This window comes from Ursus maritimus, unplaced genomic scaffold (genome assembly GCF_017311325.1).
Source record: "Ursus maritimus isolate PB19 unplaced genomic scaffold, ASM1731132v1 scaffold_8, whole genome shotgun sequence".
Classification (NCBI taxonomy): Eukaryota; Metazoa; Chordata; class Mammalia; order Carnivora; family Ursidae; genus Ursus; species Ursus maritimus.
Window position 1 is genome coordinate 7,048,717 of NW_024426996.1, and position 20,187 is coordinate 7,068,903.

The 20,187-nt window shown below is 35.7% G+C and overlaps 1 protein-coding gene across 6 annotated transcripts in view; it reads right to left on the bottom strand.

Moving 5' to 3' along the window:
• Positions 1-4,408: 4,408 nt before the first annotated feature.
• Positions 4,409-20,187, bottom strand: part of PDLIM5 (PDZ and LIM domain 5) — a 200,163-nt gene continuing 184,384 nt past the window's right edge. For all 6 annotated transcript variants that reach the window (XM_040625137.1, XM_040625130.1, XM_040625129.1 and 3 more), the window contains 4 exons: positions 14,883-15,063; positions 12,300-12,420; positions 9,261-9,376; positions 4,409-7,650 (listed from right to left, as the gene is read on the bottom strand). In XM_040625137.1, coding sequence (XP_040481071.1) covers positions 7,561-7,650; positions 9,261-9,376; positions 12,300-12,420; positions 14,883-15,063 — 508 coding nt within the window. In that variant the 3' untranslated portion in view covers positions 4,409-7,560. The remainder of the gene's footprint in view (positions 7,651-9,260; positions 9,377-12,299; positions 12,421-14,882; positions 15,064-20,187) is intronic.

Consider the following 20,187-nt stretch of genomic DNA (forward strand, 5'->3'; position numbering starts at 1 on the left):
GCAGACGCCTGTGCGGCAGGCAAGCGCGCAGGTCAGACGGATACGCCTTTTAAGTTTGTACACAGTCTGTCAAAATTAAGTAATTTCTAAACCTGTCCTTTCCTAACGGAACATATGAGAATTGTCCCTTATTAATAAAAGAGACTGTAAGACAATGTGGATGAAATGGTAAATGTTCTCTCTAATCTAGTAAGGAGTCTAAGTGTGAGCTTTGCCGCTTAATAACTATGTTTTTCGAGAATTATTTCTCAGAGTTTTCATTTTCTCATCTCTAGTATTTGGGTTAAAAATAGTTGACTCTCCGTTTCTCCAGATATTAGAACCTTACAGGGAATTAGCGTACCCTAGCATGACAGCTAATATCCACACGAAGTAGAGGACAGTATAAGAAATGTAAGTTATTGTTATAATCCACTGGGCTTGATCCTTCATGGTTTAGTTTACTGTGAAGGGGAAATCATTAATCTCTTTGCTTTCCATTACTGAATGTGAAAATAATCTATTTTTCTATATGATAGGGTTTGGGGTTTATACCAAAAAACTTCCTGTTAACAGTAATCCCAATTAATACAAACCTCCAATTAAGAATGTCTTATTCATTTTAACTGTAGGGGGAAAAACCCTTTGGTTATATCTTAGTATACATCTGATAAATCTCTTAAATACTCAGAACTACCATTATACTGGATGTTTAGGGGTAGACCTTGAAAAACACAATCAATGCTACATTATGTTTACTTTGCATATTGAATTAACAGAGGATTTTTGACAATAAAGGATGAAGTTAGAAGACTTTCTTTGGGTTTCCAGTTCACCAAGAAAAATGGAGGTTTTGATTTAGTTAAGAATGTAAAGCTTTCGTTTTGTACCCAGATGTGCCTATTATCAATGTATTGATCTTCACTTCCAAGTTCATCCTTCAGAACCTGTCCCGTGATAGTGACCTGGACTCTTCAAGCGTTTCTCCTTTACAGTGAGTGGTGTTAAGCTTTGCCAACTGTCAGCCAAGGGAGACAAAGGAATAGTGCAGAAGTCAAGAGCTTCTCTTCCTGGTTCCAGGTGCTGCATTTTGCTCTTCCTTCTCCAGCTGCCTGATTCATCCATGGGGCCTGAGGCGGGGGGCATCTGGTGGAGCTCTGCCCCAGCTGAGCTTCCAGAACGCACAGTTCCTCAGTGACTTCACATCCCTGCCCTGGGCCAGTGACCGCCTTGCTGCGGTTCTCTCGATGTGGATACTGTGTATTTTAGGACATAGCGACACTCCAACTTCCTGTGCACACCCACCCACCTAAACTTGGTAACCTAACCTGGGATTACCTGTGTTCTGGAGGGTTGTTTCTTTGTTCCTGGTAACTGAAGAACAGCTCTGGCCTGCCTCAGCAACCAGAGAACTTCTCTGTCATTCAGTGGGCTGCAATCACAGTTTCTCCAACAAAGTCTGACCTCCAGCCATGGAGAAGGGTACTCATTGGAAGGTTGTTCTTCCTTGGGTCCTCTCTCTCAATCTTAGGTTGCCCTTTGAGTTCTCTTTACATATTCACAATTATTCTCCTATCATAGCTTAATAATTCTTTAAACGTCTCCTGCTAAGTTCGGTATGATTTCGGCCTCCTGATTGGACCCAATCTGATCCACCAGGTATAATCAAACACACTTCCCTCCAAGCCCTAATTTATACTCTCACCATCTTTGTTAAAGATCATCCAGAACTTCTGGACAGTCAGACATAAGCAAACTCATAGATTCACATCACTGATTAATACCTTTTCTTGGGGCAGAAGTCCTGGGTTCACTTTGGTGCCTCTCAACTTTTTATTAAGTTCATTTTTATCTAAAGCATTTATAGTACCAGAAAAATTATTAAGCAGTAGTGTAATAATTTCACAAAGCAGAACAAATGATAAGTTTCAGTTGATAAATCTAGGATTACTTTAATTTATATTTCAAAGTTCCTACTTGCCAAGCTCCAAGAATTTGTCTCTTCTCCATTTCATTCAACTGAGGAAGCTTGAGATTGTCAGGATTCTCAAGCAAACAGGAATAGAGAAAACGTCTGGGGTCGGATGACCTCTATATATGCTCACCTAAGCAAAGACTTCTACTTACACAAAAACTAATATTGGTATGATAAGTCACCGGAGTTCAAGTTACTTTCCTATTTACCAAGGGAAGTTTGGCATATCAGTGATACACTAGGGGAAAAAAAATCAAAAGACAGCTCTGAAGATATTATAGTCTACTAAAATACTTTAAACGAACAATGGTATTTTTGAGTAAGTGCTTAGAATAGCACCAGCTGTGTGTGCTTTACAAGCAAAGGAAAAAAGGGGGGGACAAAGAAGAAAAAACAAACCTAAGTATATTTGAACCAGAGAGCAAATGTGACAATTAGAACACGATGAAAAACTAATTTGGAACCCAGTTATTAAACAGAAACTTTGTCCTTTTGAAACACGGATGCCTTAGAGACCGTGTCAATCAATCCGCGGGCCTGGCACAGAAGTCATTTTCCTTGGGAACTACATTGCCTGAAGAGAAATGGAAAAATTATACTCTCTGTGAATTATAAATTGTTTTATTTTTCTCCCTGAGGTCAGCGATCAGTGGTTTTGTGACATGGAAATGCTTTATTCTTCCACACTAAGCAATGGCTCCAAGCTTTATTGTATGTGATTACACGCCGTTACAAGCACAAGGAAAAGAATTGCCTTCTTGGCCAACTTTCATTAATAGGGCTCCCCCAGTGCTCTGCCTTTAGTGCCAATCACTAAACACACCTTGTTTTCCTCAACTCTGGGTTCAAGGTGTGGAAGCCACACCTTTCTTGTTAATCATTGATGTAATCTCACCACCTCCTCAGACAGTTTCTAAATCATGGAATAAAGAGTAAAAGTTCAGTAATATTGTGCCATAGACAAATGGTTTGTTCTAAACTCTCCTCATAAAATGAACAGCTGAGTGAATCAGACACTTGCCACATTAAAAATACCTTTGCATATCTCCTTAGTATAATAAACATACAGGCTACGTTTGACTTTTGGAGGGAAAGGGATTCTTTCACAACATTTTGGGCTCGGCACTTTCCGAGTTAAATGCTCTCATTCATAAGTACAACACAAAACTGTATCAGTCTGAGATTTCGGTTGGGTAGCCATGCGTCCTAGCCCCTTTCCTCTTTTAAATTTTAAATACTGCAAAGGAACCATTTTCCCTGTGCGGCTCCCACACTCGGGATGAAACCTTCTCTGCGGAATTTTGGCACCCTATTAATTAGTGGTTATGAGTGGGAGCTGCTCTCTCTCAGCAACTCCTATTCTGCCATCAGTCAAGTGTGATTCTGTAATAAATTCCCACGAAGCAAACTATTTCTGGTAATTCTCCCTAATTAACACCAGGCCCGCTAATAATACATCAGTACCTATGTGTTTCTGATATAACCAAGGTCTTGTCTGAGAGTACTCAAAAAGGGAAACCGCTAACCTAAATTAAGCTTTTGCTGGCAAAAAGGATTTTATATGTAGTTCTGTAAGCAAACCTTTGATAATCTTATATTGGGGACATTTTGACCAGAAAACACTGAACGACAGGGAGGCTTGTTTCTGGTTTGAGCACTGAATGGGGATTTATTGTGAACACACACTGTCGAGTCTTAAGCCTATAAATCTTGCACTGGATTACTGTTTCTTAACGAAGGAATGACAGATCTCTTATTTTGTTGGTGCATTTTAATGTGCAATGACGTGATTGATAGAAACCAAACAGCAGCTATTAAAATGTCAAATGCAGACTTGATGCCCTTATAAGTTTGGCTTCTGGAGTTTAATATACTGTGAGCAAATAGACTTGAATTTGTCTTTTATTTCCAATATACAGCCTGCAACAGGAACATTCCTCTTAACTTTATACAGTTGGAAAAAAAATCTTACTCAAACCAATAAACAAATGAGGACTAGATGAGCCTACCTAGTTAGAGAAAAGTTAACTAATGAGATTGGGATAAGTTAACCATGAAGTAACGTACCCTGGTTGATTAAAGCGTGAAAATGTAGATGATGACTTATGTTGTTTCAATATGATACAATACAGTGCTTGATACAACAGGTTATTCCAATAAACTGTTTCAGCAGTAAATATTTTCTAAAACAATGGGGCTTATTTATGTATTAATTTACAAACACGTATCGTGTACATGCTACATGCAGAGCATAAAAATGGATTAAAGTAGAACAAATGTGACAATCTTTTCAAATGTTTTGTTTCTGGGACATTTTGATAGGCGAATATCATAAAAGAGGGATTCTCCCAAGAATCACTACTTCTTTTCCTGTCCTGTGAACACTATTTTATTCCCATGACGACTCCAATGGAAACCAATTGCACCCAACAAAGAAAAACCAGGAGAGCTTGCTTTTATCACTGCAGCCACTTATTTATTGAATATGTGCACATTAAGGTATTACTATACTGATTATATTTCTCACGTGGTTTTTAATTAGAAAATGGATCCAAAAGCAAAACAGTACAGATGTATACAAACGTAAAAATGTAAAGAAACAGAAATTAGAGGTTAACAGATAAGGCAAATGATACTTTGAGAATCCAAACCCAATACCTTAAAACATTTGGAGGAGAAGGATGACAAACTGAAGCCAGACTAGACTTGTGTCAAATTATTCACCGTTTTCCCTTCCCTTATGTCAGAAAAGCCTCTCCTTTCAATAGAGATGATTTAAAAAGCTCTAAGCTTCACAGAAATGTGAATATAACACTAGATTCAAACTTGTACAAGGGAGAGGAAGGAATTATTGTCTATGAAAGTGGTCCTAATATACTACCCCTTGAAAACGGCACCATGAAAACATTTCTGCTGTAGATAATTTCAACCATAGGCTACACTAATATTTTGAAGATTCAACCTCTTATTTCTATTTGTCTTCATACTGTGACCAAATGACTAGGCTTTAGTTTTAGACTCTAAATGTAACCTGAATCAACAAGAAATATGCATGCTCCTGTAAGCATAAGCAGCGGGGATCCTCTCTAGGCTGCCACTCCAGCGGGCAACACTCAGCCCTTGTAAGTCTGGGAAAATGTTATAAATTGGAACCTATTGCTACTATTTTGAATCTGGGAAATATAAGTAATGGATGTTTAAGAGTCATATACTGTAATTTTAATCTGTATCATACTAAGTACAGCATTCCAAAATATACATCAAGAAAGGCTAAAAGTAAATGCTCTACAGCAAAGAGGTAATAATTAAAAAAATGCTACTGACATGGAATATTTATAATCAGAAAAATAAATATTCAGGGAGCTCATCAGAAGAATAAAGTGCTCTGCCAGTTATTTTAAGATTAACGCTGGTGTATTAAATATGGCATTCATTCCCCACTGGAAAATACAGAGATTCTTCTGGGTTATAGTCAATATTTATTTCACAGGATTAACTGGTTTAGAACATATATAAAGCTTTGCCACAAAGGAAAAGGGCAAAGCACAGAATGATAAATTAGGAAGCAATGTTATCTTTTTAGGGATAAAACTGAGAGGAATGCAACATTATGCTCCATGAATAATGTGCACTAAAAAAAGTCTAATAAAAACAACATCCTTAATGTAATGTAACTTAGCAAGAAATCAGGTCAAATAAAATTCTGGAAAGGAAATACCCAAATGCCACTGACTTTTCAAATACTATCTTGGCATAGAACCTATAAAGGCAAAACTAAACAACCAACAACAACAACAAAAAATCATCTCTACTACATCCAAACAAAACCACCGATTTATTTTATATTGTGTAAAGCAAGAGGCTGACCCGAAGCTGTGTGACAACGCACATCAGCCAGCACGGACTCTACAGGTGGTTTCAGCAGCAATCGAGAAATACTGCACAATGCAGTTCCAGCACTTTATTTCAAGAGTAAAACTTCCTGCCTCCCTACAGATGCAGGGTGAGGAGGTAGTTCGGGGTTGCTACTGGTGAAGCCACTTCATGTCACCCTTCTCATGCTTTGACTCCCAGTTAATTATTATCTGCATATAAGAGAAATCTGCTAGACCATAAATTAACAGCTTTCAGGACAGATGCCTTGAAAAGTTCTTAGGGAGGTTAAACAAATATTAGAGCCTAAAACCTCCCTCTACAACAAACATCACACAATGGAAATGAAGTCGTTCGTGAGTTACGGGGCAGGGAGGACTTGGGGTTGTCTCAACTTTAAAAGCCCCTTGCCCCAGACATATTGGTATTTTACCTTAGTGGGATCACGGGCTTTCCTCCATTCCGGAAACAAAGAGAAAAACTGTCAAATGTCAAAATCTGTTTTCTCACAATTTCACAACTGTTGTTCACGTCTTCATGGGTTATCTATATAATTTTTTCCCCAAATAAAACAAATAACAAGCCAATGTGAGTAACTGATCACGTTCCCCTCCTATACTATCAATCTCTGGGAATAAAAGCTTTCCAAACTTCATGATCACATTTGGAAGTGGTTTATTTATTACTAAGAGAGAACTACTAAAAGAAAAAAAAACAAAAACAAAAAACAATCCTTAGATTCTATCACAACCCCAAGTCAATCTTTTACTTTTCTAATGTAGAACTAAAGAAAAAATTATTCTGCAAAGAGAGTTCTAAAACCTTTATCAGTCAGTAATACAAATCTGAAACTGATCTAATGGATTCACTGTCTGAAAAGGGGAGAATTTTTAACAATTCTGATTACAGTCCTCAGATTTCCCACAATTCCTAACCTTACTCTTTTCTACTAACTCTCTTGACCTCAGCATGAGGGAAGGGGAAAAAATGGGAGTTTGACTAATACAGGTGATAAAACATATACAATGAACAGAACTGGTTATATTTCAATAAAAGGCAAAAATTTGAAATTAGTAAGCAATGTGGTGGCTTTTTTGGGGGGTGGATGAGAGAAATATGTAACATCTCTTATTGGCATGGCACATTTTGATGGAAAATCTTATTAGTCTTACCTACTGGAATGATCAGTAAGACCAAAAAAAGCACATACAGTTTTTTTTTTTTTAAACTGATACCTACTACTGATAAAATTCTGTTTAAACTCCTATTTCCTCTTTTAAAGATAAGCACTATTTTTTTAAAAATACATTTTACTTATTGATAGAGTGTAAGGCAATTTTCATTGCCTTTTACAGATTTACTCAGAACTACCTAACAAGGAAAGAAAGTATAATTAATTCAGCATAGATGTTAGAGGTTTTTATTCTAAAATTTAATTCTTCACTAATTTATTCTATGATGAATTTAATAGTCAACCAGGAAATTGGTTTTTATAAAAGTTATTTTATGGGCAGAAAATACAGGAAAAAAGTAATCATAAATGCGAAACTGTCTCTTTACTTTATGAAGCCAAATATTTCCTCATAGACTTGGTTTTTAAAGCTGGAATTTATCCCTTCAGGGCTACTATTATTTTTCAAAATTCCTATAAGTATTAAATCTAAAAATTAATTGGTAATTCCGATTTTCCTCTTTCTCTTCGAATTTCTTCTCCACCCCTGAACTGTTGACTTTCAAAAATTCACAGAATGGGCATGTTTCTTGCAAAGTGGCTTGTCCTTCTTGGAGAAAAAGGTCTGACCTTCCAAACTTTCACAACATACCTGAAAAAGAAGATATTATTTAAAAGAATATCATTATTTTATCAAATATGCCTAAAAGGGGAAAATGACTTTTCATTTGGTGGATAAGACAAAGCACTTCGTTGGTTGTATTAGACACTCTGACATTTAATGATTACTATGATATTTCATGTAATTTTTCAAAAGCAACGAAGAATGACTTTTTCCTAGAATGCATTCTAATTTATTTAAATCACTGATCATTATTTTTCTTTACTAGGCCCTTATAAGAAAATACATAAAGAGGTCACATTAAACTAATTTTTCTTCCCAAATGCTCATCAATGATCTAAATTTGCCTCCTGTTGTAGGGAACCAAAGCACTCAAAATGAAAACACAATACAAATGATTTGCCAAATATTTCTAAACCTCCAAACACACGGGCATGGAATACCTGAGAATTCTTTTTAATTCATTTCTTGTTCCTTATAGTAAAAACCCTGGTCAACATCTGGCTACTGGATGATTAGATAGTCTACTTCCTATCTGTATTTATGTCTTCTTGTCTTTCTTATTGCCTTTCTTAAGTACAATAGTATAATGGAGCAGCTCTACCAGAGAACAGGAGAAAGCGAATCTGCTAAAAAGTTGTTGTATTTTATAGAGCTCATGAAGTCTAAGAGATGGAAGAGGTAAACAAGATCAATTTAAGAATCAACCAGGTAATGTTTGGGGAAATCATTTGACTTCAATTAACATTACTTTTTCCCTTCATACAATGGGTATTGAAAACTATTTGACATATTAAATCTAATAAAAAAAATCAAAATCTGAACAGAGTATCTTTATTGGATATTTACTTTCTAAATTAAAAAATAATATCTTAAGTGGGCACCTGGGTGACTCAGTCAGTTAGGCAACTGCCTTCAGCTCAGGTCATGATCTCAGAGTCCTGGGATCAAGCCCTGCATTGGGCTCCCTGCTCAGCAGGAAGTCTGCTTCTCCCTTTGCACCTCTCTCCTGCTCATACGTGTTCTCTCTCTTTCTCTCTCACTCTCTCTCAAATAAATAAATAAAATCTTTAAAAAAAGTCTTAAGGTAAATGTGAATCTCTACAGCTATTTTCATCATTAAAAATAAAACCAAAAATATTAAAATACCAAACAAAATAGGTAAATATATCATTACATGTTTATTATAGTCTTAAAAAGAAAAAAAATATTCATGGACTACTGCTAAGGAAGGAAGCAAATCAACATATAGTTTGTTTCTACTCTTAATTCAACAATACGTTTTTAGAATTGTTTGTTTCTATTTCTGGCACTCATGTTTCCAAAAATTACTAAAAACACTCCAATAAAACAGAGTTTAAAAAAAATGTAAAGGACTATTGTTTTAAGAAATATGTAGTTTCTCCTTATAAACACAAACTTATTAAAAATAAGATTTTCTCTAAAGGAATAAGCATCTTATTCTGTGCCAAATACTTCATAAAATGCCAAAACTTTCAATGAACAACTTTCAAAATCACTGTAAAAATACTTTTATGTGTGAAGGACTGAAAGATACAAGAACTGTTATTTCCATTTAGTGCTTAGGCTAAAACTGGCCATACTGTGCTCCTCTAATTTGAAAATAAGAGTTTACTTACTGAGCATACAAAGCAAGTGTCATGCCAGGTATAGCCCAGGGCCTCCAGGAACATGTCGCCAGCTTCTATGGGAAATTCACATCCATGGCATATGGTACCAAAAAGGGCATAATAATCTGTATTGCAGCAGGGTGGGGGTGAGGAGACATAATTTAAACATGTCAAAGCTTTAGAATAATAGTTCCTAGAAAGCAGCAACAAAATTGAAATTAAATGAGAAGATGAAGATAAAGTTACTAGTAGCTGAAAAATGTTCAGAAGACATGTTTGGCTTGAGAAATATGCATAGCATGTTTCAGGTTACCTTTGGGGTAAATATTATTTACATAACTTAATGTCCTTTTCCCATTTTTCCACATAATACTTCTCACCTATCTCCAGCTACTTAAATGTCCAAATACGTATGAAGAATAACTCTGTTCCCTGATCAGTTATCAACAGACATGACTGTTTTAACAAAAGACAAGAGAACGTCCAAAAACCAGCAACACTAAGACTAAAGAATATAAATCAAGAAGAAATATCTGATATCAGCACATTTCATAGAGTATCTGACTTGGTAGGGAAGAAAAAAATGTCACAAGAAATTTCCATGAATAAGTGCCATGACTGGGTTTCTAGCCGGACTGTATCATAACAGTATTAGCCACTACTCTTTTGCTGCGATTTCCTTTCAATCTTATGACTTCATGCCAAAAATCCTTAGCCAGAGAACACCATTTACTTGACAGAAATTACAGCTATAAAATACTAATAGGATTTCCTTCTGAAGAAAGCAGTAATGATGAGATGTTTCTTAATTATTACTAAATTAGAATTTACTGGCAATTTTCTTTTATGCAGCTACTCTCACTACTTGTGTTTACTCCAACCTGGGCTGGAGCAGAAAGTAAACTCAATTTCCAACTTGATTTACCTTTCTTAACAATGTTCAATATTCCTTAGCACCATTTGCTCAGCACATGTTCATAGAGTCCTACTGTGTGCCTGGCACTGATGGCGGGTATAGTGGTGAAGACAGATGTCGCTGCTCTCTTTATGGTGCTTACATTCTCACTGGGAGTTCGATGTTGTCATTTATTATATTTTTAAAGTAAGTGATAATAAATAATTTCAGATTGTCACAAGAACAATGAAGAAAATAGTCATGTGATACAGAAAGTTGGGGGAAGTATGTAACACTCCATTAACTAGGTGGGTTTGGAAAGGATTCTCTAAGGAGGTAACAGTTGTGCCGAGACTTGATAAAAAAACAAAAAATCACCACAAAAAAGCTGAGGAAGAACAGATCAGTTAGAAGAAACAGCAAGTACAAATCCCTGAGGCAGGAAGAATCTTAGCACGTTCAGAAACGCAAAGGGCCCAGGTATGCCTAGAATCCAGTGACAGAAAGTAAGGTGGTAGAAGATAAGGTTGGCAAAGCAGGCCTGATAAGGAGTATAGTGTTTACTCAAGCAGAAGCAAGAGGTATGAAGCATAATCTAATTCACATTGAAGCAAAATATTATCATAGCTGCTATCTGAGGGTCGGGGAAAGAAGATATACCATTTTAGTTGGTGATTAGAGTGTCCAAACAAAGACAGTGAGTTGGATTTAATTCTGACTATTGAGGTGGAGAGAAATGAATGAATTAATATATGCTGGGGGTAGAACTGCTAGAATTTACTAATAGATTGGATATGGCGAGAGCAAGGGAAAGAGCAGAATCTTAGGTTTTGGGATAGTGGACGGTGGGGGCATTTACTGAGATGGGAAAGTCTGGGTAATAACAAATGTGGGAGGTTAAAGAAATACAACAAAAATAGATCAAGTTGATTAGAAATGACATTTAAATAAATCTTCAATAATATTTTCCCTTTCTTTAAGCAATTTTTGGGTTTTTAGACTACATTAAATATGGTATTAAGGCTAGATAGTTTTGTATGTTATTTGACTAGACAGGGACTATCTGCCAGTTAGTCAAAATGTCTTGCAAAGCTTAATTTTAAAACAAACAAGCTCTTTCTTCAGAAGAATTAGGTGAAATTACAAATGTGAAATATTCTGATTTAATCAGGGTAGGCAGCTTGTAGCCATCCTGTCCCAAAATAGCCCATAGGTAGGATAGTTCCCTGGAATTTCCAGAGAGTTTCTTGGTGGATAGTCTGGCATAGATCTAGACTGGTCCTAAGTAGGAGCTAAAAGGAACTAAGTGAGCAAAAAAGGGTCCGAGTGATGTTGACTAAACTCGAATTAGAAGTTGGCTGCTCCTTTATCTGAACTAGTATGCAATATTCCCTTCCTCCAGCACCACATTTTGAATTTGAAGGCAGATCAACAATAAAACTCCACAGTGGAAATGCAGTGGTAGTGAATGTAGGCATGATAAAGGGAAAATATTTTATTTTTTGAAACATATGTGTGGTACTAATACCTAAGTAAGAGTAATATTAATAAATAAGTGTTATGAAAGTTCACTTACTGCCCCTGGGAAAGAAAAGAAGTGTTCAGAGCTCGGGTACTAATAAGACAAATGTAGTAGATTGGTCCTTAGAGCCCAGTTTATCAAAAATAATTTTACTAAGGGAACAATCCAAACCAAGATCACCCTCCCATTCAGTAAGAGTAACAAAGGACTTCCAATTTATTGTCAAGACATTTGCCTTAAAGGGCAAATCAATAACACGTTCAAAAATTGATCATTTCTCATGTTTAAAACCACTGAAAAGTCACCGTTTCGAGTGTAAGTGGTGGCTTTAAGCTACACAATTTGGTAGACTTCATATCCATAAACTATTAGGGATTCAAGTAAAATATTTTCCTACTAGGTAATGCTTATATGCTCCTTTCTCTTAATGAAGTTGGGAATGTCTGTCTTGACAAAGTCACATAGAAATTTTATATAGTTTTTTGCTATATATTTAGAATAGCTTTAAATGCCCCTGAAAGAGTTAGGAAATCTACTTTGCCCAACATTTCCTTTCAACTTTATAGTAATATAACGGTTAATGTTTTATCTTTATTTAAAACTTAAGAAACAAATGGCTTTAGGATCCTACCAGTCTCACAGTATGGTTCACCATCCTCCAAATGAAAAACATTATTACGAATGGGTTTTCCACAGGCCACACACACAAAACAGGAAACGTGCCAAGTTTGTTTCAAAGCATTGATGACTTCCTGTTACAGAAAGGTAATTGGATGTAAAGAAAGATGACAATACACAAATGCTTATTTTACTAGTTGTACCAACACAGCCCTTTTAAACTGACCCAAAGTAGAAACATGCTTTGTTCTAACCACAAGCTTTTCCTCTAAGTAACAGATGATACTTAAGGACAGACTCACAAATCGTCTAAACTGATACACTATACAGTATGTGTGTTTCCCATAAATACTCATCAATAAACTTATTTAAAGAATGATTATTGTGTTTTTTAAACATTATACATGCGGTGAATAAAGTAAGCATTTCATAAGTGTTTGCTATGAAACATTCTGCTTTCTCTCAAAAGGGTGTCAGGGAACATTAACTTACAAAGGTTTCATAGTATTATCTTGAAAATGTCACGGAGGGGAAAAAAAGAAAATGTCACGAGAAAGGGCAAAACATTTGAAAATTAAAACAAACCTGTGCTTTGGAGCATTATGGAAGCAATAACATAATCAGTATAATCCAATCAGTTTAACACATGTTTAGGATTCTGGAAATCAGCTGTGACTACACTAAGCACACACTCAAATGAGTGTCTAAAATTTGAACCATGAAGTGTGGATTCTAGTCAACAATGGCCCTATGGTTAAAAATAGCAGTATTAAAGACTTGGATCAGATTTTAATTAGTAAAAGAAGTCTTGAGAAGCTGGTTTTGCAAGGAATCATTTCTTTAGATTGAGAGAGATGGAGACACTAAACATTATTTTTGAAGAACAGTTAACAAAATGGGAATTTACTCTTTCTATAATATTTATCCCAAAAAGAGTCCTCTTTTTTACACATAAAATATGGTTACAATTTTGTACATGAATTACTTATAAAGAGCAAACTGGAAAAAAAATACATCCTAAGATTAAGAATTATCTGGGATTGGTAAAATATATAGGTCATTTTAATTTTCTTCTTCACATTTTTTGGTATTTTCTAATTGCTGTAGAGTGAAATATTTTTTATAATAAAAATTGTTAAAATAAAATAAAATGATACAGAGAAAATTATTAGCCTTAGAAAACGCCACAGTTCACTACTGAAGGATACTGGGGGAAAATGCCAGTTGTTTAGATCCAAAAAGATTACCATGAACATGTCCAACAAATGTACATTGAACCAAATCATTTCTCAAGGCTTTTGGCATTTACTTCCCTATCCTTGAGACAGATTACTATTTCTTCTCTAATAGGAAATCAGACAACTAAAACACAATCCAGAGAATCTGTCTCTGTAGTGAACTTCTGGCCCATCTCTAAGGCAATGAGGATAAGATTTCCATTTCCTAGAACCTCATTTGGTTTTAAGACTGTTACCTGACTTCGTGTTATTAATTATTCTAGAATTTATAGAATATATTTATATACTAAAAGAGTATTAACATATATTCAACTTATTATTTGTCATTTAGGAACTGACAGCCTGTATCATTCTACTCTTTTGTTCCCAACATATTATACAAATTAATAATACAGAAATATTTCATGTGGTATAGTTATAATTTAAGTGTCCTCAAAGTTTTAGAACCATATAAAGATGTAATCTGAAATTCAAAGTTCTCAATAATTCATACTAACTTTTCTCTCAGCTGATATGAATTAAAGTTTCATTATTATATTTTTATAGACAGGATATTAGAATTCACCAATGCCATTTCCATCTTTTGTATTAGCTGTATGAGTTTCGTACGAGAACCTTGGATGAGGCACCTTGGATGCTTCTAAAATAAAATTCCATCTCCTAGTCATCCATAAGAAATGACTGACCCTTTCTTTGTAAACTGCAAACTGGATATTCCAGAGCAGGAAACTCATTCATTCATCATTATTTATTCTATATCTGACTCCTAAATTACTCCCTTTTTGAAAAGAGAAAAAAAAAGGTGCTTATTTCTCTATCACATGTATATGCTCATAAAATAGTTATATCTTTAAACATTATATGTGTTTAAGAAAAATATATCATTTATAAGCCTCATGTTTTATATATTTCATGAGATCTGTGCCCTGTGCTTGAACCCTGACAAATGGGGAAATGCTGCTCTTATAAAAGTTATGGAATTTAATTTAAAACAGTGAAGGTGTCAGTTCTGAGAACTCTGATGTGTGTGGTCCTGTGCGACCTCTTCATTCCTGAGCAAACAGGGTCCTGTTGAGGTAGCACACCCACAGTAAATTATTTTTTCCCTACAGTGGCTAGACTTTCACTAGACAAGAGAGCACTCAGTAAGACAAAACCAAAGACAACTTAACCCCATGAGTCCGATATACTTCTACAGAGCTCTATTTAGTTTTGCTTTACAATAATAAACAGTGATGAAAACAGAGAGGGGATCAAGCAAGAAGAACATAAAAAGGAAAACTGATGGAAGGGTTTCACAACAAAAAAATTATTGTGCTTTCAACCTCGCTCAGCATAAACAGGTTTCTGATACTTACTCCGAGGATCTTCCTTTGGCATCGCCCACATTCAGGAGCAAAGAATTTCTCGTAGCACAGCTCACAATACAGGGCTCCCTTCTCCTCTACAAACCCAATGTAGGCCATTGTATTTTTGCAGTGCGCACAGTTAAATTCTTCTGGATGCCAAGATTTCCCCAGTGCCACTAGGAATGGTCCCCTGCCAGAATAAAAGAGATCAAGTTGGCTGGGGAATAAAAGTTTCTAAAGTTAGCTTGGACAGAACCTCTTTTATGCAATATCCAAACAATTAAATACTTGCTCAATTATGCTTCTGAGGGCTGGAAACATGGGTGCTGTAAATTTACATAGGAACTCTGAGCATTTCTGTGAAGAGGAAAAGAGGGAGGAGTAAAAAGCACTTCAGGGATTCTTTCGAGGAAGGCCATTTCCCCCACTTCTTTCCATCTTCAAGAGATTTGGTGGTTATGTTTTTTGAGCTGCAACGAGTGGCTCTGTCTGTATGATGATTACGACTGAGAATGAGAATGTTAACTCCAACAGAAAATGAAGTAACCAGAAAAAAATATATGGGTTAGGCAGAGACGAGAATTTGACATTTCTATAAAATAAAGAGAAATCTCAATTTGGTCATGTCGGAGTCTTAAAATTTGTAGCAATTATTACCTGAGGAAACACTGCAGTCCATTTCGGTTCCCCACACATTGTTCCATTACTTATTTCTCAACTTTATTAAGCATATCAAATGTTTATGACCCCTCCGAACAGACTATGGAAACTGTCAACTGGATATTAGAGACTGTTTTGAAGCTACTTAGAAAGGTTTTATTTAATTAAAACATGACTGATTTTTAATGCACATTTGAATCAAGGTAACAAATGTTTGTAAAGAGATTTTTTTCCATTAAATACTATACAGTCATGAACTGATAAGATGGGTTTGGTTTGCTTGACAGGAATCCATTATGAAGCCTTATCTAGTCATGAAGCCTGCAGAAATGAACCATTCTAGCCTCTGCAACATACTTTTCAGTAGCTCCATCACACTAATCTTTATTCACAGAGTGGCTTTACCTCTAAGGCACTTTTACACTTATCCAATTTGTCCATGCAACATTCCTGTGAGATAGACCAGGGCAGTTATTTCAAACTCAGTTTAACAGATGGAGAAGCTGAGATACAAAATGTTCAAAAGATATGACAAATATCATAAAATCACTGACAGAGTGAAAGCCAGAAGCTGAATTTCCTGATTTCTAGCACACTGGTGTAGTCAACTGATATTCTGCTTTTCATCTCATTACCGTCAATTATCATCACTGAGTGACCACAGGGTAATTATCAGTAAGCATGGATACCTGACTTCTAGGCAGATTATTAATAGGAAAAGTCACAGTAATGAGCATCACAAAATCAGAGCATTTTTTTCTCTTTTGACAATAATATAAATCTTAGTATTCAATAACTATTTCCACTGGGAAATTCTTTACAAATACATTGATGTTTACTCCGAACCAGCACCTAATTTTGCAAGAGTCAAAAAAGTAAAAAGGCTCTTGATGAATGATAAAAATGTGTTTTGTGAGGTCTAAGAGGGTATTTTCTAGCCTCATTTTTTGTTAACTTGTTTTTGTTTTTGTTTTTATTAATAACATGATGCCAACTTTTATCAGACAGAGCATGCAGTTCTCTTAGCATTTGAGACAAGTAGTTTATTATTATTTTTTAAGCTTTAGGGAGCCATAAATTTTATTATCACTAACAAGGAACGTCTTTGTTAACTAATTCCTGACAGGAAAAAAAAAGGCTATAGATCATTTATTCTGTAACCAAATGTTACTTTGGGTAGGCTGTCCCTCAATTTTTAACTGGATTATAAATAAGTCATACTCAGCAAGTTCCTTCCTCTCATTTTCTCAATATGTATTTGGCAAGTAGTTTAGCTTCAAAGATAAACCAAGGAGTCAGAGTGTTCAAAGCTAGACAAAGTTTTATGAGTGTGTGGAGTTTTTCTACCAGTAGGTATCTGGTTATATAAGCTTGAAAAATCTGCCAGGTTAAATTTACTGTGACCACAACATAGGGATGGTAGAACTTTGCTACCATTTGTTTGGACACAAGGCAGATTCCAGAGGATTTGTTAGGCTGAATTAGGGCACATCTTCAGCTCCTCCATAGGTTGGATGGCCCCTTGAGGCCAGTATCCTTATTTAGCTTTCCAGATTGCAAAAGTCAATCCAACCTCAAAATCCACATTCTATCAAAGTGTTGTATGCACTTGGAGTAAAGAGAGAGCTTTACTCCCGGAACATGGCTATCAGTGCCACCAAACATTTAACAAAATTCATCTGAGGGGGAAAAACAAAAGACATCTAAGAACAACCGATTCACGAACACACAATCCATTTTCTAGGTTTAATAAAATACACGTTGAAATCAAGTCAGACCAGCAGAGAAGGAGGTTCTACAACTTACGGCATATTGGGCCCGACCCACTCCACAGAATTACTCTCTTAACGACCGGTGCGCAACGTGATACCATCAGTCTGCACTGACACTTGTCACAGTAAATAGCTCTGTAACAGTCACCCCTGCTCTTCCTCTAAGTTGCTGTTGAGAGTGCTATTTGTTAGGTCACACAGGGTCATTTTCACATATACTCCTTAGAGAAAGTCCTTTCAGGTTTTTGTAACAAGAACAGTTTTGCTTCTCTGAGCAATAGGCTTGTTTTTTTACTCATTGTGTAGTAAGTTTAAAAATTAACTTTCTTTTTTTGTTGACCACTAAAAGGCTGAAAGCCAAATTTAGTCTAGCCCTAGGCAAGTATGTAGGTCATCCTTATAGGTTTTGTCCAGTCTTAATGGCAAATTTTTGTCCGATCTTCATTTTTAATGGTCCCATTCATGATTTCCAATATTCTTTTGCTCCCTTTTATAATTTAGAAGATTTTCTTATATTTCACGTATTCCTAAAAGTGTTTTTAAAAGGTTTCCAAAATAGTTTCTATTACAAATAAATTAATTAAATTAATTAAATCATCCAGTAAAAGAATAACTTTTAGATATCTCCTTATCCTTATCAAATTTGAATAGTGAAATGTCTTAACAACAGTAAAGAAGCTCCCTCTGCACCTTTAAAAGCTGAACTGAAAATGACCCTTGCTCCTGCCAGATCTCCTGTCTTAAACATGCTCAGTGCAGGTATTGGCCTAGCCAGATATTCCTCCCCGCCCCCCCCGGCTGAAAAAGCATCTTTCCCATCATGCCCTTGAAGTTACGTATAAACACTCACATCTCTTATATATAACAAAGTATTCTCTTCTTTGTGTTAGCAGAGATTGATTTAACAAATTCATTAACATAGGATTAACACTGAAGTTCTTCTTGTTCCAGGCAGGATTGGGTTTCCATTTGTGAACTGGAACTACAGGCTTGGGTAAATGCAGAGTGGAATTAAGTCTGCCTCTACCTCTTCCTGCACTCTACCCCACAGCCCTTCCCAAATACTCCTTCACTGACAAAGGAGGGGACGGGAAAGAGTAAAGCACTGATTGGCTGAGAGAGAAGAGCTATCCTATCCCGTGAAATTTTTACTGTTTATTTTCTGTGAGACTTACGCCAAAAAGAAAAAAAAAAAAAAGAAGAAGAAGAAAGGCAGGAAAAGATGTCAATAGGAACAGAAAAAGAAAGCTTATATATATATATATATATTTTAAGATTTTTTATTTATTTATTTGACAGAGACAGAGACAGCCAATGAGAGAGGGACCACAAGCAGGGGGAGTGGGAGAGGAAGAAGCAGGCCCACAGAGGAGGAGCCTGATGTGGGGCTCGAACCCGGAACGCCGGGATCACGCCCTGAGCCGAAGGCAGACGCTTTAACCGCTGTGCCACCCAGGCGCCCCAAGAAAGCTTATATAGTGAGAAGGTGAAAGGGATTGCAAATTTCAATAGGCATAATCTAACAGGGATTCAGTTTCAAAACCAAATGCTTGCTTCCTGCCTCTCTTTATTATTTAACTAGAACAATAACGCTCAGTCACAGACGTTAGCTCTATAAATAGGTGAAGAAAATATCAACAGCTACCTAACATTCCTAAGATCACGTGGATGATGAAGTGTAAAGCTGGAATTCTCCAAGGCCCAGCTACTACAGATTAAAACTTGCATTTGACCAAAAGTTACTGCATCAATAGAAGTTAAAAACAAAAAAAGCTAAGAAAATCAAAAGAAGTTAATCAACAAAAGTTAAAAGCAAAACCACATAAAAATCCAACTCATGCTCAAAAATAAAAATGGAATCTGATACTCTACTTAATTAGATATAATAATAACAATGTATAAACCAGTTTTACATTATGGTCAAATTTTGGGAAAGGCCTGGCATGAGCAAAGACTCCAAGAACAACAGAACCAAAGGAAGAGTTTTCTGAAAGAGAAAAAATTATTGGAAGAAACAGTGCACACACAATTACAAATACAAAGACACACTCAGGAAGCGAGAGTAAAAGAGGATGAAACACACTTGAAATAATAGTAAAACACACACACTATCGAGACTTACAATACTCAAAATTAGCAATATTAATAATCCTTCCTAAAATTTAGAAGTGCTGCATTTTTGATACCCTTAATTCTTCATTTCCAGTACCTTATGTCTGAACTTTCCAATTTGGAACATTAAATAACATACTTCCACCTTTATTGAGTACCATCTTTAATTTATAAGCCCTTTAAAATACTGCCCTTTAAAAGGTTGTGAGGTCAGCTATAGCTTTTTATTTTAAAGACATAAATGACTCAATGTTCAAGAATAAATGCATGAGTAAAATGAGTCTGAACATAACAGTGAATAAAAAAGACAAATTCTTAAAAAAAAAGTAATATTAATTGATAGTTCTTTAAGTCAATTGGAGAGAATTATACTCAATTATTTATATTGGTTATTATAAAATTCACAAAACAGGAAAATGTGTTTCTATATATTAAGACAAATGGGAGAAAATTTCAACTTGGAGAAACTTATCATAGATTCCTCCAAATATTTTTAAAAAGTTCAATCATCAACTGCACAAGTATTTACTAAATACAATGATACATGCCAATGCTGCTCTAGGAGCAGAAAATATGGTAGGAAATAAAGTCAGGAAAGGCCCTGTTTACACAGAACTTACATCCTAGCATGAGGGAGAAACAACAAACAACAATAATTTTTTATAAAAAGGGTATGTTGGATTTTAAGTGCTGAGGAGGAAAAATGAAGCAGGGAGGGAAGACTGTATATGGTGGTTGGGGGAGGGGAATTTAAACAGGGTGGCCAAGGA